Genomic DNA, 18,176 nt, shown 5'->3' on the forward strand with positions numbered 1-18,176 from the left:
CATCAGGCTAATAGAATACATTGGCCAATCAGCGCTGGCCAATGCATTCTATTAGCTTGATGAAGCAGAGTGTGCACAAGGGTTCAAGCGCACCCTCGGCTCTGATGTAGCAGAGCTGAGGGTGCACAAGGGTTCAAGTGCACCCTCGGCTCTCCTACATCAGAGCCGAGGGTGCGCTTGAACCCTTGTGCAGCCTCGGCTCTGCTACATCAGAGCCGAGGGTGCGCTTGAACCCTTGTGCACACTCTGCTTCATCAAGCTAATAGAATGCATTGGCCAGCACTGATTGGCCAGAGTACGGAATTCGGCCAATCAGCGCTGGCCAATGCATCCCTATGGGAAAAAGTTTATCTCACAAAAATCACAATTACACACCCGATAGAGCCCCAAAAAGTTATTTTTAATAACATTCCCCCCTAAATAAAGGTTATCCCTAGCTATCCCTGCCTGTACAGCTATCCCTGTCTCATAGTCACAAAGTTCACATTCTCATATGACCCGGATTTGAAATCCACTATTCGTCTAAAATGGAGGTCACCTGATTTCGGCAGCCAATGACTTTTTCCAATTTTTTTCAATGCCCCCAGTGTCGTAGTTCCTGTCCCACCTCCCCTGCGCTGTTATTGGTGCAAAAAAGGCGCCAGGGAAGGTGGGAGGGGAATCGAATTTTGGCGCACTTTACCACGTGGTGTTCGATTCGATTCGAACATGGCGAACACCCTGATATCCGATCGAACATGTGTTCGATAGAACACTGTTCGCTCATCTCTAATCACAACGCCATAACATATAGTGTTTGGTGATATGTTGAAAATATACTTTATTCCCTACTTACTTATAGGACCTGATGGTCTTTGCCTACTCTAATGCGTACTTGATTTGTCTTGCACTATTGACTTATCTTTTTTACATTATTGATCTATTTCCTTCTTTTGTTTGCCTTTTTTCACATCCTAGCTCTTCTATAGCACATGTAGCTCTTTCTTTGATGTATTATGTACCTCTATTAATATATAGATGTAATATATAAGTTATTTGATACCGTACCATGACTGTAACAACATATTTTGAGAATTTCCTTATATTGTATTAGGGATCAAGCCTGATCAATACTATATTGTGATGCTTATAACTACTGGACTTCACTTACCTTTGGAAATCAAGAAATAAACAAGCAAAACTTGGTAATTTTCACTCCAACCGTACTGTGTGTGCGGTGATCTCCACATACCTGGTACAGGTGAGCACACACTACAGGTCACATAGTTGTACACAAGGAAACATGCTCAGACTCTGCTCCATAGACCGAGTGGTCACGTGAGAGGGATTGGCCCGGGGAGAGAAGAGAGGGAGAGGGAGGGGGAAGGGGAAAACTAGGGAAGAAGAGAGCAGAGACCCCCCTGCTCCTGTGAAGTGACTTTGGAAGGAATAGCCTTCTTTTCATGGTTATTCCACACCCAGGGAGAAGAGCGACGCAGAACTTGGCTTGTAAGAGAAAGTGAAATCAACAAGACGGTAGAGTTCTAGACTGGAGATTCATGATGCCAACTTCACGGAGCCTCTAGCTGTGAAGATCCCGAAGACATTGACTGTCTATAAGGAATGCAGACAGGCAGCGCATAGTGTCCAGAAAGTGAGCAGTCCTGAGAGCATCCTATATTGCGGGCACTCTGCCCCATGCTGAAGGCGGCTTACATCAGCTGTGGTCCATGAAGGAGGTGGGCACCATGCCGGACTCCACACCAATGTCACTGTTCCAGGAGGTCTCTGCAGAACATCTCCAAGGACCATTACTGGGTGTCCTGGGCAGAGTCCAGAAGTGCAGACAAGGAGTGAGTGCCCTGGAGGAGGTGAGGACTGTGTCTATTGTAATGTCTTTCATATGTATTGTTTGTCACCATTTTGCACCCACTGTTCTGTTTATTGCACATCTTGTTTTGGTTGTGGTGTCTTGTGTGTCACACCTTGTGGGAGAGAAGGGTGTGTTCAGTCAGGGTGAGCATTGAAGCAGAGGTGACTGAAATGAAAGGAGAGGGGAGGGGGGATTATTTCTTCATGTCGGTGGCCATAGCATTGTATTACACCCCTTTGCTTCTTCAGTTCCCAGCCTCACTCCCTAATATAAATCCTTCTTCACTTCTCCTTGGCTGAGGTGATAAATAACAATATCTGTTTTCAGGAACCATTCACACTATCAGGAGCAGATGTCACAGATATGTCAGGCACTAACATTTGCAACTTTTTGATCTATCAGTGGTGACCCAGCAGTAGAGCAACACTTTTTAAGGGAGTCTTGTCGGCAGAACCCGGCGTATTATCCCAGCCCTACAGGTAGACAGGTTAGGTCACCTAAACCTAATGTTGTTTTTCGCACATGAATTGCTGCCTTCGTTGCCCAGATATTGCCAGTCTTGTTAATATGCAGATTACCTTCTCACTTATTTCACTGCGGGGACACAGCACCATGGGGTATAGACCAGCCACTAGGAGGCTGACACTAGGAGAATGAGAAGCTGTCGGCTCCACCTCTGGGCTATACCCTCTCACAGACAGTGGACTAAGCCAGTTTAAACCTAGTGTCCGTAAAAGGCAGACACAACCTTTCTTTCAGGTGCAGGGGGGTCTTCAGTGTGTACGCCACACTAGTCATACCCCCTTGCGTGCATAGCGCTCTTCTTCAGTACCTCGCCGGTCACCCAGTCCCCACGCTCTGCTTGCTGCACTAGCGGACGGATTAAAGAAGACCTTTCATGTTTTTGGGCACCTGTGGTTTTTATACACTGCTAGAAAGCTAGCAATGCTCTGAATTCAGCACACTATTGGCTTTCCCGTTATGTGCGCTGGGTGGTAAGAAACATCTCATCTGACAGTACAGATACTGTCAGAAGGGGCGTCCCTCACAGCCTGTCAGAAACGCCCTTCTGACAGTGAAGAGCTACGGGAACGGCACCGATAGCTCTTCACCAGGGGCACATAACGAGGAAGCCGCAAATTCAGTACACTGTTGGCTTTCTAGCGGTATATAAAACTGCAGGTGCTGGGGGACCTGAAAGGTCCTCTTTCACCGATGACCCCATTCCCATGTTGGAGATCCACCAAGGGCTCAGAAGGGTGAGTATTAGAAGATTAGAACATGAGTGAGTATTCCTACTTCTCATCTAACCCCCTTTCCGTTCCTATGCTGGCTCTTAAAGAGGACCTTTCATCAAATCGGGCACATGCAGTTTTATATACTGCTGGAAAGCTGACAGTGCGCTGAATTCAGCGCACTGTCGGCTTTCCCGATCCGTGCCCGGTGTAAAGCGCTATCAGTCCCGGGACCGTAGCGCTTTAGTGTCAGAAGGGCGTTTCTGACTGTTAGCCAGGAACGTCCTTCTGCCTCGCGGAGCCTATCGCGCTGTACAGTGGTGCGGGGAGGAATGCCCCCTCCCTCTCCTTATAATACTCGTCTATGGACGAGCTGTGTGAGCAGAGGGAGGGGGCGTTCCTCCCCGCTCCACAGCAGTGTATAAAACTGCATGTGCCCAATTTGATGAAAGGTCCTCTTTAAGGGTCACATTTGTGAACTTTCTATCCTTTTTCAGAAGACCCTGGCCTCACCTTCCTCCAGGGCATGGCACACTGTGTCCCCCTTTATCGGCCACCTGTGGATCCTTGGGATCTTAATCTCGTCCTTGAGGTGCTTCAGGTTCCACACTTTGAGCCTCTGAGGGAGATTTCTCTTTGCCTTCTGTCCTGGAAGGTTGCTTTCCTGGTGGCAATTACTCTCCAAGTTTGCTGCCCTATCTAGGCAGTCCCCCTTTCTGCTTCTCCACAGGGACAAGGTGGTTCTTTGTCTGTCTAGGTGGTTTCCTCCTTTCACATTAATGAGGACATAGTCTTGCCATCCTTTTGTCCTGATCTCAAGCATCCTCATGGGCGTTCCCTTCCCTGCCTGGATGTTGTCCAGGCAATTTGGGTCTACTTGTCAGTCAGTGACCTTTTCCTTCGCTCGGACGGTTTTTTTGTGTTTCCAAAGGGCCTGCCTGCTTCCAAGGCATCCATCTCCATATGGATTCGATCTGTGATCAAGGAAGCCTATCAGCTTAAGGCTAAGGAACTGCCCTTTTGTGTGATGGCTCACTCCACTAGGGCTGTCGGAGCCTCCTGGGCTATTCGGCTTCAGGCTTCTGCCGCCCAGGTCTGTAAGGCTGCCACCTGGGTTTCCAATCACACTTTCACAAAGATTTACCAGATCCATCCGGTGGTTTCTATTGATGCCAGTTTGGGTAGTAACATTCTGCAAGTGACTGTGCGCTAGGTTGTTCTCATGTCTGTATGTTTCCCTCCCGCTGGGTCTGCTTTAGGACATCCCATGGTGCTGTATCTCCCAGTGAAATAAGTGAAAAAATGGGATTTTTTTGTACTCACCGTAAAATTCTTTTCTCATATTCACTGATCTCATCCTTGTTTTTGTATGGTTGTTTCTACCTGTGTTTTTGTTCTTCCCGGGTTCAGGACCTGTTGGTGGTTGCTGGTTCTGTGTTTTCTTTTTTGTCTCTCTCCTACTGCTGCGATACAATTTGGCTTAAGTAGTACACTGTCTGTGAGAGGGTATAGACTATGAGGCAGAGCCGAAAGTCTTTTATTCTCCTAGTGTCAGCCGCATAGTGGCTAGGAGATGGCTAGTGGTCTATACCCCAAGGTGCTGTGTTCTCCAGTGAATACAATGAGAAAAGGTGAGTATAATAAAAATCCCATTTTTTTGAGCAATGAGTGAGTTGCTGTTTACCTAATTGAAGTAACAACAATGCCCTGATTGCTCCAAATAGCTCATTTGCATATTGCCAAAAACAGAACAGAGACTCCGACCCTCAAGGGGAAAACACTGTTCATTTGGGTAACCCTATCTATCTGCAGGGCTGGGTTGATCTGCTACGTTCTTGTGATAGATTACTTTTCAAATGGTGAAGGGTGACTCAACAGTCATACAACATTTTTCAGTGCTGTGGAGATGGAGCCAGAGTCAGAAAAAAAGTTTCAGACTTCATAATACAGTGATTATTAATTAAATGCATATTTTGTTACATTTTTACTTCCATAGGAGTTAAATCACTGTTTTTTTTTAATGAATTCAAGGAGCTTTACTGCTTCTAACTGACCATGGCTGACAGCCATTTATCAAGGCGTTGGAACAGGAATCTGCCAGGTTGTGGAAAAATTGTGTTGTCGGAGAACTCTACAGCGCTACCATTTTCACGTGACTTTTGTTCACATTTGTCATTACTTCTATTGAATATCTTGTATGAAAACAGAAATTCCTTGTCCATAGCAGTCAATCTGTGTCCAACATTTGCTTTCTGCACTGCACTGGAAAGTTGACGGCAAGACTTTTTATTGGAAAAGGCTGGACACATGAGAAAAATAGTTCAAGTGGCCATCTAGACTATAAAGTTGATGACCCATCCTTTGGTTGAGGTCCAAATCTAGCCAATCGATTAACCCTTTCGCTGCCAGGGGTCTCCGGATTTTTTACATCTCTGGTAGCCAGAGCAATTTTCACAGCTTTGAGATGGGCAAATAAAACCTAAATTGCAACGTTAAAAAATCATACTAACCCCCCATACCTATATATTTTCTGAAAGTAGATACCTGCAGCATTGTCAGAATACCACATAGTACAGTATATGAACAGGCACCTTCATGCAATTTTGATTTAAAGTGTATATTTTATTTAAGCAAAAAATGCAGATAAATGTACATTAGTTGCTAAACCAACCAAGCAAAAAGTCATATGCACCAAGCATCCTAAAAATAAGAGCTTAGCTTGTGTAGAGTTCATAAATATCACTAAGGCTAGGTTCACACCTATACCTGATCTCCGCTCGGGCATTACATTCCCCATTTTTTAGAAAAATGCGGAGAGAAAAGTTCTGCAAACAGGACTTTTCTCTCCGCAGTTTACAGACGGATTAGGTTTTTTCAGCAGAATAGGTTTCCGTTCATGGGGTCCCCAAGCGGAAACCACGAACGGAAAGCTGAACGCAGGTGTGAAGGGCCTATACCTGCATGCACATATCTTTATAAAATCATCAGAATTGGAAGGAAGAAAAAGCTGCTATGATGCTGGAAATGTTGAAAAAGTATCATACTATAAAATGTAGTGATTTCAAGCAGTGAAAAGAAAGTTCACCCCTAAACCCTTTATATTTCTTGAAAGTAGACAATCTGAAGATTATATGTGTCTCAATAGGTTATCAATAGCCATGTCCACCTTCATGTAACTTTGTGATTAACAGAAATAATTAAAACATATATTTACACCTAAAATTCATATTCAGTTGTACATTCACACACAAAATACATGTAAAATAATAGATCGAGTCCACAATTTATATATACTGCATTCATCAACTACAACAAGAGCTCGTACTCTCAAAAATACTGATACAGAAGACAAGCAAGATTGCTCCATCAGGCCTTCCACAGCTCCTGACTGGGACTCTACACTGAGGGTGCCTTTCCACTAGCAGCGATTATCCTTTCCCCCATTGGCCCAAGGGAAGTCCCATCTTTTCACCCAATCCCCTGACTGCTAATGCTGGTAGGAATTCCTGTTGGAGTTCCTACCTTTTTTCTCAGAAGTGTTTTTCTTTATGAGGTTGTTTTTTTCTGGGCTAGCTGGCTTTCTACAGCCCTGTTAGCTACTGCAGCTGCTCAGGATCTCCTCGAGCTTATGCAGCACACAGCACCTGCGAATTGTATTTATTTAGCCTCCTGCAGCATTCATTGATCACACTTCCTCTCCCTGATTTCCCCTAAGGGACCTTCTCGCCATGTCCTCCCGTGACTTGCCAACTTGCCCCTTGGCATTTTACATATGTGCCCGCTGTAATAGAAAGCTACCTTGTGGTCAGCCTGAGCGTTCTCTGCCTTCTGCAGCTCAATATTCTCCTGGCCCCATTCCGATCGACCCTCCCCCAGATTTTCTTCCCTGGGCTATAAGCAACCTTGCCAAACTTAATCTGCCTATGGGGGAAACTCTGGAATGGCTGCCTTCCCAGACTGCCTCTCTGTCGGCATCATCTAGACCTTTCATCGCTCCTGTTCCAGCTATAGGAGCCATCTCCACAGAGGACTAGGAAATCTTCCTACAGGTGAATTTCCTCTTCCCCTTCCTCTGGGCACTCTCCAGATAGGGCCTAAGATCATGGCTCCACTCCTACAGACAGAACCTTGTCTTCCCCTGGACAGTCTGTTTCTCCTGGGGACGACTCTGACTTCTACTGGGAAAATCAGCTAGGCACATTTACATCTGCTACTGCACAGGAGCTCTTACATGCGGTAAGAGATACCTTACAGATCTCAGAGTACCTGGATTCTCAAGAGGACATGTCCTTCCACCACAGTTGCTGTGCCCCTTTGCTCTTCCCCAGTCATGGGGCAACCATATCTTGAGAGAGCAATAGCTTCATCCGTACCATCCCTTGCCTTCCACAAGGAAGTTGGATGTCTTTTTTCAGACCAATGTGTCTCCAAGTGGTCAGAGCCTCCTGTGGCAGACCCCGCGATGACTAGGCTGTCCCAGGCCCCCAGACTATTTTGCCTTTAGCGAATTCTGACACCCTCAGCGATCCATCGTGGACTCTCTAGCCAAGGAGGCTTTCGTAGAGACTGACTCCTCTCCTTGGTCTTCCTTCGCTCTGTCTTCGGTCAGCAAGGTCTGCATCTCCTGGGCCAAATAGCTACAGATGGGTCTCTCCAATGAAATTTTCATTGGATTTTATGAAGAAGTCCCTTCTTCCCCTTCGTTGGCAGGTGATCTTCTCCGACACCAGGCTTTCTCTCCAATGAAATCCCACTCTAAGAGAACCAACTGCTCATCTCTCAAATCCTGACCTCTTCCAAGTACTTCCAAGTGCAATGCTTCCCTGGAAGCAGCTCGGCCGTTCTGCCTGACAGACACTAATGCTGGCAATCTGCCTTACTTTTTGGATCCATTTGTGAAACATTGAATCTGCCTCTAAGAAGGTGGTCGTGGCCCTCCCCTAGAGGCGTCCTAAGCACGAGCCACCCTCCGCCAGGCGCTCTCAACATTTTCACTCCTTATGTGAAAATTTTATGAAATCCAGCTCGGTAACGGTCTTTGGTGCCTTCACAGTTCAGGGTCTGTGGACCTCCCTCCAACTCAATCTACTGATTCTCAGGGCCATCTTCTTAGCCCTGTCAGACTTTTCTCCTCCAAGGACATCCAGCCGACGCTCTTTTGATTCCACTGATGTAAGGTAGGGGTGTAACATCGGTCCCTGAGACAGAAGGTCAACTTGCAGAGGAAGAGGCCACGGAACATTCACAAGCAGGAATATGAGATGCACTCAAAAGACACAGAAGATGGAATGTCGATTAGGAAATCAAAAGAGCGAATCAAGAGCGTCGGCTGGATGTCCTTTGAAGAGAAAGGTCTGACAGGGCTAAGAAGTTGGTTTTTTCACCCCAACCATCCTCTCATAGAAAGTAGGACCTTATTCTTGTCCTTGAGATACTCCAGGCTCCCCTTTTTGAGCCTCTGCATGATATCTGTCTTTGCCTTCTCTCCTGGAAGGTTTCCTTTCTGGTGGGCATTACTTCCATCCACATGGTCTACACAAGGACAGTTGACTTTCTTTTTTGCCTAAGGTAGTTTCTTCCCTCCACATCAATGAGGACATTGTCTTACAATTTTTATGCCCTTGTCTATTTGTCTCTCACTGACTCCTTCTGTCATTTGGATGCCTTGTTTATTCTCCCTGATGGTTCTAGCTAGGGCCTGGTTGATTCCTAGGCTTCAGTCTCCCATTTGATATCTGGGAGGCCTATTGGCTCAAGAATAGGCCAACGCCTCTCCATTTGACTGCTTACTCTATGAGAGCTTTCGGAGCCTCCTGGACTATTTAGTATCGGGCTTCCGCCACCCAGGTCTGCAAAGCTGCCATCTGAGCCTCTGTCCACACTTCCACTAATTTCTACCAGATCCAGCTTGGGTTCTAAGATTCTACTGTGCGCTAGGTTGGTCGCATGACCATGTAATTCCCACCCTCTGGAACTGCTTTATGATATCCCAAATGTCCTGGGACCCCAATGAAATAAACTCACTGTAAAATCCTTTTCTGGTTGTATTCATTGGGGAACATAGATCCCACCCTTATTGTTGTTTCTGCCCAAGGCTGTTTTGGTATCTTTTTGGGTTCAGGACATGTTTGTGATGTTGGTTCCGTGTTCTTTTTTGTTTTTGTGTCTTTCTTCTACTTTTGCGGTACAAACTGGGTAGCACAGTGTCTGTGGAGAGGGTATAGCCTGGAAGCAGAAGTGACATGTCTTAATACTTCTAGTGCCAACCGCCTAGTAGACAAGCCAATGTGTCCCCCGATGAATTCAACAAGAAAAGGATTTTACAGTTAGTACAAGAATCCATTTTTTCCCTATAGGTTAATGGGTATGCAAAGCCCTAAACTTACTGTCTCTGTACAATACCTCACAATTACTGTAAACCATTTCTTACTGTTATCTTAGTGTTATCTTTTGTTTATTTTTTCCTGACAGAGTTTAGAGACAGACCTACATGTTCTGGGCAGGATCCGAAAGAGTGTTCGATCTATCTATACAACAGGTCTATGTGAGTATATTTGAACATTTTGTGCATTTGTGTTAAAAATGTTTTTCATTATAATTTCAGCTTCATTTGTAAGTGAAAAGGAACATAAAATTTGGATTTTATTTTCTGGTTCATCTTCCTAATTTCAAAATCTTTAAATGAATTTTCTTTGGATTCAGATGATCGCCTCCAACTCCTGTCAGACACATTTGGCAGTTCTTATTATCTCGGGAAACAAAGGGTCAGATTAATATTTGTCTAATGTGTAAGGACAGTTTGAGGCAAGTACAAGAATCGGCATAATCACCTTGTGTTTACCTTTGTGTAGGTCCTTAATAATTATAATTGTATGGAAGTAGAGAAGAATATTTAAACTTCTCAGAATCCCATTCAGAATCTCAGAGATGGAAAGATTGCCCTGTCTTAGCCTATCTTGGCAACCCACTGATAAGCTGTTTTGAAGGGGCTGTGGCACTTGCTTGTGGGCTCTTCGTTCTTTAACTTGAAACCCATTTACTTGAATGGATCACTGCTGTAATCCAGCAGCAAGAACAGCCTGAACAGTATGCTGGCCTGACCAACATCATAGTTACAGTGGCCTGCAAAAGTATTCATACCCCTTGAGCTTTTTCACATTTTGTTACCTTAATCACAAACTTAAACATATTTTATTGAGATTTTAAGTTATAGACATACGCAAAATTGCAGATAATTGTGAGGTGAAGGAAAATTCTACATTGTTTTCAAAATTTTAATCAAATAAAAATCCAAAAAGTGTGACATACAAAAGTATTCAGCCCCCCTATATCAAAACTTTGTAGAGCCACCTTTCACTGCAATTACTGTTTCATACTGTAATCATTATGGGACAGCATGTTGCTGGAAGGCAGGGACCCTAACATCATCTATAACTATTATGCTATGAGTCCGTCTCCCAGGATGAAGTTCAGGCTGGTAAATCCGGTGAACACATGGACCAAGAAACTTAGTCTTGTGACTCTTGGTAAGAATTTAGAGTTGTCATTTTTGGTATTGCAGCACACAATGAAAATGTTGTTGAATGTCTGCAGGGACATTTAGCAGAGTTTTCCACTGCAAAACTGCTGAGGCAGAAACCAACCAAAATTTTCATTGCAAAGTTTGAAATCTGCAGGTTAAACCCACAACAGTAATTGAAATATTGCAGGTATAAGGGTAAGTTCACACAGGGTTTTTTGGTCAGGATTTTGAGGCCATATCCGCCTCAAAATCCTGACCAAAAAGACAGCTTCCATTGAAATGGGAGCCGATCAGTTCTTTTTTCTGGGAGCTGTTTCTTCCGGCTCCCAGAAAAAGAAGCAACATGCCCATTCTTTCAGGCGAAACGCGACATCCGCCTGAAGACATATCTTCCCGACTAGGCCTATTCATTTGGGCCTAGTCCGGAGCGGAGTATGCGACTGGATCCCGGTACACTCCGCCTCCGCCTCAGGTTCCTGACCAAAATACCCTAACTTACTCTAACGCCTGCAGCTCAATTACTTTGCACTGTGGGTTTTTTACATCCACGTGGATAGGAACTGTTTAAATCCCATCCAATATGTTGCAACTGTAAATTTCTGCGGGTTAGATGCCTTATCATTGTTTTTGATTCTCAGTTAATCTTTTTCATTAACTCCCAGCTTTTGTGGAAGCGCAGGAGAGTTTTGTGGAAGCTCTACAAGTTTTAGGTTCCAACCAGCTCTCATCCAATAACCATGAACTAACTACTGGCTTCCTGAACTTATCTGTCCTTTCAAGGGAGCTGAGTGCACTCTTCAGTAACATGGTAAGTGTATTTTTATGACACAACTCTCCTTACTTCTCACTTTATGATTCTTCATTCCTAGCTCCCCACCCCTGCATGTAACTGCTGACCTGACAGCACATTTTCCTCTTCATATGGCTCCAATTAAAGAGAAACACCCATAGATCTTGTGGGAGTACGCAGACTAATGCTTAAGTGTGAGAGGCTGAGAAAGGGAAAGTGTTGTAAGCATGGAAGCAAAGGCAAATAATAAACCAAGAATTTAGAACACAGAAAGATGTCCATTTGAACAACTTTGACTAAGACATTCCTGCTTTGAAATAAACAATATGTTACTATTGTTTTTACTGTATTATTCTTTGGCAGCCATGGTTCTCCTTTACTGCCAAGAGAAGCCACAGCCGTTCGCTAGATACGTCAGACTTTTGCAAAGGTCTTTGCATATTCTGCTGATATCAGCAGACCTGCTAATTTAGGCATAAAGCTCCAAATGGGAGACCGTTTGGGCCATGGTTGCCTGTTCAATGAGAGATCTTTAGCAACAAAGCAAAATAATATTTTAGGAGGAAAGTCAGAAGATAAAAAACATATCATTGTTTTAACCCTTCAACGCATTTGCCAGATACATAACATGAACAGCATCCTGTCGTTTCCTGTGGACTCATTACTACGCAGCGATTTAAAAGATGGACGAATGGTGAGTTGGCATTATTGGCGTTTCACCTGTTTAATTGCATACGACCAGATTTTAGGTGCCTCATACCTAATATGTCTTTACAGGAACTCAGGAAGCAGGCAGACAAGAGCTGGAAGGAATGCGAGATAAGAATGTAAGATTACTGCTTATGGGGGGAGTACTATGTGGTTGATGCAAGAACAGTGGTTTTGATGCTGGGAAATGCTCAACTATGCAGTATATTCTAATCCTAGATTTACTTATTTTGTTTGACGGGCCTTACTGAAATAAGAGGGTGAAGGTACACGCACTACTGTTCAGATCTAGTTGCAAATTCACATAGTTTTGGAAGATTTCTTAACAGGAGTCTATGACCAGATCCATCCATATAAAACCAGCACCACAGATAGATAAGTTAGTAGTATCTTCCCCTTCTAAACCTTTGCCTCCATTACTGAGATACAATAGATTTTCAAAATATGCCAATGAGCCATTTGGAGTATTGAGTGCGTCGCGCTACATTACAGGAAAAAACCTGGAAAATGAACATTTTCAAAACATAGTGTTTTTGAAAAATGCAGCATGGTAATTTTACCTGCGAAAACAACAGACTTATATCGAAGGAGGCAAAAATGCAAAGCGCAGTAAAAGCAATACATTTTTTCCTGCAGCATTTTTTGTGGCCTTAGCATAAATAAGATCCAAATTAAGAAAAGAACGTTTTTTAGATTAGCAGCAGAAATGGGGAAATAAATATCACAGATTTTTTTTCTTGCATTGATGTTTTTTAATTTCCTATTGTTTGCTTCTCAAGGAGAATATGGAGACATAATATGGATCTATAGGGACTCCGTGGGTTGCTTTAAAGGGTACATGCCATGCATCTTTGGCCCTAACTTTGAGATCACAGAAAACTACTATTCTTATGTGAAGGAATGGTGAGTTTCAGGTGAGCTCTGGGTTTTTGTTTCCCGCAGGACAAAGAAAGCTCGCTCTGGAGGGCCCCGGTCAGAATCTGACTGTACAGAAGATGCTAACAGAGAGAAAACGCTGTTTCAATTTCACTTATGTGAGGTAGAGAGAAAGATATACATAAACAAACTATGAAGGGGAACTCTCCCTTTTATAACGTTGTTATGCATTCTTCCTTTACACATTCTTCTTTTATGATTTCTTCACTAGTACCTACTTAAATTAGGAGAACTACAAGTCAAGCAAGGTCCTGACTTCTTGGAGTGTCTCATTAAAGCTTTCCATGCTCAACGCAAGTATGTATTTATGCATTTTCATTTTAAAACCTTGTATGTAATTGTATGATTTCATACATTGCCATTACATTATTATTGCTAGAAACAGTACCCATCACTGCTTAGGTATAACATTTGGGTCGAAAGTATCCTATGGTTGTCAAAAATATCACCTGGCAGCTGCTGCACCTCTTCAAGAATTATGACGAAAAATTTTTATATTTTAAAAAGCATAAAATTCAATGGGGGATGATTGGAGTGGAGAAGGAATGGGAACAAAGGGAAGAGAGCAGGAAGGTGAATTATGGGAAATATATAAGGAAAATGTTCGTTCTTGTACCGTGTTAGCCAGTGGGTTGGAAATATAAAAAAATAAAAAAACTTGATACCTTTTTTATGGCTAACTCATAATGATGACCAATTACGACGTTGGAGGATTTATGGCAAATATAGTTATTCCACAGATTCACTGCATGTAAAAAGGAGCAGCAAGTAAAATAAAGTTGAGCAAAGGCTGCACAAGGCAACAGGGAGTATTTAGCACTGCTGTAGATATATTTGCATATAATTTTTGGAAATTGGGTAACCCTTTTAATTTTTCGCTTATTTCATTGTGGGACACAGCACCATGGGTATGGACCTGGCTACTAGAAGGCTGACATTAGGATATCAAAAGATATTTGCTCCGCCTCACTGATCACCCAGTCCCCATTTGCTGCATGGGCGACCGGAATGCCAGTGACCCCACTCCCATGAGCGAGGTCCATTGAAGCACTTAAAGACAGAAGATAACATGTGCATGAGAGTGTAATTGAGTAAGAGAGAGCCCTCCACCCCCCACAGGGCCCCCTGAGCCCCTAACTGCCTCTCTCCTTGGGTCATTACTGGGGCCCCTGGAGTTAAACCATGATTCTACATAATAAGCCCCTTTTTTCTTGAGCACTTTTGGCCCTTCCTTACTACTCGTACTGAGCTACCCTTGTTGGAGGGGGGAAGCGCCCCGTTTCTCTCCCTGTTTCTGCCTTTCCTAGCCCTCCAGTATTTTTTTCAGGCCTTCGTTGGTCTTTCCAGAGCGCTTCTGACCTCAATTTTTTTTTGTGTAGATTGTGAGCCCGATATAGGGCTCACAATCTACATTTTTTTTTTTCCTATCAGTATGTCTTTGTAGAATGGGAGGAAATCCACGCAAACACGAGGAGAACATACAAACTCCTTGCAGATGTTGTTCCTGGCGGGATTCGAACTCAGGACTCCAGCACTGCAAGGCTGCAGTGCTAACCACTGAGCCACCATGTTGCCCCTGGCTGACCTCACTTTTACTCTGGCCTGGTCTGTTTCGAGGTTCAATCTTTTTCTACTAATCCTGGCTGCTCTTGGCAGGAATTCCTTTCTTTTTTTTTCTCAGAAATGTTTTTCTTTCTGAGGTTATTTTTTCTGGACAAGCTGGATCACGGCAGCCCTTTTTGCTACTGCAGCTCCTCAGGATCTTCTCCAGCTTCTTGCAGGACTCAGCACCTGGGAATCGTCTTTGTGCAGCCCACTGCAGCAGTCACGATGGCACTTCCCCTGGTGATCTGGTAAGTTATCCTCTCTAATTTACCTCTTATGGCCCTTTCTGCCATGTCTTCCTGCAACGAGCCAATTTGCCCCTTGGGCCCTCCCAGTGCCACAACGTTTTCACATGTACCTGCTGTAATAAGAAACTACCATGCAGTCATCCTGAGCCCATCTGCTCTCTCTGTCTTCTGCCTAAGTCAGCTCTAGACTCTCCCAGTCTCTATCCAGCAAACACCTCTGCAGATTGAGCGGCTTCCTTACCTCGGCCATGGCAACCTTGCTAGACTTAACCAGTCTGTGGCAGAATCTTTTAGCAAAAAAGTCAATGGTACTGCACACTCTAAGATTATATGTGGTGCTAGCGAAAAAAGGTCCTTCGACCAAAAATATACTAGTGAAAATAGATTTTGCTGCACACTGTTTTGTGATCAAAGGAATATAGAGATTTATTTTACAATATAGTTAACGCCTTTTGACACAATGCAAAAAATTGGCATAGAAAGACAGGCTAGATCAATTGGATATGACGGTTCGGTCCTTAGACCTTCATCAGAAGCGATCTAGTGTGGTAGCAGGCATTCCTTGACACTTATACTGATCCTGCTACCACACTAGATCGCTTCTGATGAAGGTCTAAGGACCGAAACGTCATATCCAATTGATCTAGCCTGTCTTTCTATGCCAATTTTTTGCATTGTGTCAAAAGGCGTTAACTATAATGTAAAATAAATCTCTATATTCCTTTGATCACAAAACAGTGTGTGCAGCAAAATCTGTTTTCACTGTGGTATAATCTTTGTCATGACTATCTTCCCAGATTGCTTAGTGGGGTATGTCTCTGGTGGAGTCCTTTCTGCTGGGAGTGGAATTCTGTGCTCTTCTTTATCGTACTCCCGTGAAACCGTGAGACCTCTCATCCTTGAGGTGCTTCAGGCTTCCCCTTTTGAGACTTTGGTGAGATCTCCATCCAACTTTTGTCCTGGAAGATTTCTTCCTGGTGGACATTTCTTCGCAGGGTCTCTGGTTTGGCTTCCTGTTCTTGAAGCCTCCCTTTTTTGTTCTCAAAATTCAACAAGGTAATCTTTCATCCACCACTTTCTTTTATCCTCAGGAGGTTTCTTCCTTCTGCAACTTCAAGGATATCTTCTTACCATTTTTTCTGCCTAGACCCCAAGCTAAGCATAAGAGATATTTTCCTTGCCCAGATGAGATAGTCCAGATCTATTTGTCTCTCTTTCCCCTTGTCGTTCGGATGCCCTGTCATTCTTACTGAGGGCGGTTGGTTGGCCCTGACTGTTTCCAAGGTTTCCATCTCCAGATGAATTAGGTCTGTTATCAGGGAGACCTATCGGCTTAAGGATCAGTAGCCGCTTCTCTATTCCAACTCTTCCTTGAGAGCTGTAGGTGCCTCTTGGGCTGTTCATAATCAGACTTTCACCACCCAGGTCTGCAACACTGACATCTGGGCTTTTGTCCATGCCTTCTCCAGGTTCTACCAAATCCATTTTGTGGCCTCTGCCGATGCCAACTTAGGTTATGAGTTTTTGCAAGCAGCTGTGCGCTAGGTTGCTCACATGGCCGTGTAATTCCCCCCCTGTGGGACTGCTTTGTGACATCCCATGTGCTGTGTCCCCCAATGAAATAAGCGAGAAAATTTTATTTTTGTACTCACCGTAAAATCTTTTTCTCATCATATTAATTGGGGGCATAGATCCCATCCTTATTGTTGTTCCTGTCCCAGGCTGTTTTGGTTCCTTTTCGGGTTCAGCACGTTAGCGGTGTTTTGTTCCATGTTCTTTTTTATTTTTGTGTCTCTCTCCCACTGCTGCAGTACAAACTGACCAGCACAGTGTCTGAGAAGAAGGTATAGCCTGGAGGCATTGCTGACCTCTTAGTGGCCAGGTCTATACCTATGGGTCTGTGTCCCCCAATGAATACAAGAAGAAAAAGATTTTACGGTGAATGGAAAAATTAAATCAGTGTTTTTGCTGCGTTTTTTTCAGTAGATTTTTATGTGTTCTGGTGCTTTTGAGGAATATAGATTGTTCACCTTAGAATAGGTCATAATTTGAAAGCATGGTTCCAAGGCACAGCTATTTGGAGAAACTGCAGCTGTCCTTTCTTTACTAATAGTCAAGCACCAACACCATACATTGTATAGCAGCTGTGCTTGGTTTTGCAGTTCCTTCTCATTCGCTTGTGTTGGGATGAGCGTCTTTAAGTCATTGTCATAAATGAACTTGATGTCACATAGCCTGTGAAGCTAATGTTGCACTCAAGTAGTGATATTGTCACGTCAGAAGGAACACACAGTCTGACAGTACAGAGCTATGGATGAGTACTGTCAGAAGGGGCGTTCCTCACAGCCCAGCTAGACTGTCAGGAAATTCCTTCTGACAATGGGCAGACATTGGTGCCATTATAACAGCAAGGATATCTCTATCCCCGGGGCACATACCGGGAAAGCCGACGGTGCGCTGAATTCAGTGCCTTGTCACCTTTCTAGTGGTATATAAAACCGCTTGTACCTGAGGACATGAAAGTATAACATGCAGTCAGTTATATAATGCATACTGCTAATAATAATAATAATTGTGATTTAGTTTTTTTCAGGATGGATTAAATGCTACACAAAATCTCCTTCCTTTCATAGAGAAGCTATCCTCATCCCTGCATACGGTGAGCACCATTACCTTTATTCACAAAAATCCAGACTGTAATATTAAGCAGCCCATCCATTTCCTGTCTGTTCTGCACTGAAATCATTCTTTTCTTAGATTCATCAGACTCAGGATGACGACCTTAAACAACTTTCTGATATGCGGGATAACCTGCAAAAACAGTTACAGATAGAGAATAAGGAGGTGAGCTCACTGTGTAACACTGCGGTTTCTCTTGGGGCAGCGTTTCTGTGTGCTGTATGTCATGTAGTGTTACCGCCCTCTTAGCTAATAGACACTGATATGCATCAACAATAAATGGGCTTAGGTCTGTGGAATAATAGATTTAAATGAAACACCAAAATGTTCAGGATGGCACTTCATTCAGAGAGTGAATAATATTTTGCATTTAATGTGTACCTTTGTATCATATTATTATATTTCTATTACGGTATTCTATAGTATATTTATGTAAACTTTGGACAACCCCTTTAATACTTCTGAAAAACAAAATAATATATCAGGCATGTTGAAATCCATGATATATTTCAATGTTTGATGAATCCGGGAGACCCACGTATAAACTTGAAATTGGATTCATTTTCTCTTCTGTGTATGGGAGTCTTTAGGTTTTACTTCA

At 43.5% G+C, this 18,176-nt stretch overlaps 1 protein-coding gene across 1 annotated transcript in view; it reads left to right on the top strand.

Annotated features, from left to right (window-relative positions):
- Positions 1-1,372: 1,372 nt before the first annotated feature.
- Positions 1,373-18,176, top strand: part of LOC142195022 (arf-GAP with SH3 domain, ANK repeat and PH domain-containing protein 3-like) — a 48,849-nt gene continuing 32,045 nt past the window's right edge. Inside the window, exons 1-9 of the mRNA XM_075264520.1 lie at positions 1,373-1,850; positions 9,559-9,631; positions 11,272-11,417; positions 12,019-12,093; positions 12,177-12,226; positions 13,050-13,146; positions 13,255-13,340; positions 17,480-17,555; positions 17,654-17,740. Of these exons, the coding sequence (XP_075120621.1) occupies positions 1,710-1,850; positions 9,559-9,631; positions 11,272-11,417; positions 12,019-12,093; positions 12,177-12,226; positions 13,050-13,146; positions 13,255-13,340; positions 17,480-17,555; positions 17,654-17,740 (831 nt within the window). The 5' untranslated portion in view covers positions 1,373-1,709. The remainder of the gene's footprint in view (positions 1,851-9,558; positions 9,632-11,271; positions 11,418-12,018; positions 12,094-12,176; positions 12,227-13,049; positions 13,147-13,254; positions 13,341-17,479; positions 17,556-17,653; positions 17,741-18,176) is intronic.

This window comes from Leptodactylus fuscus, chromosome 2, assembly GCF_031893055.1.
Source record: "Leptodactylus fuscus isolate aLepFus1 chromosome 2, aLepFus1.hap2, whole genome shotgun sequence".
In the NCBI taxonomy this organism is placed as follows: domain Eukaryota; kingdom Metazoa; phylum Chordata; class Amphibia; order Anura; family Leptodactylidae; genus Leptodactylus; species Leptodactylus fuscus.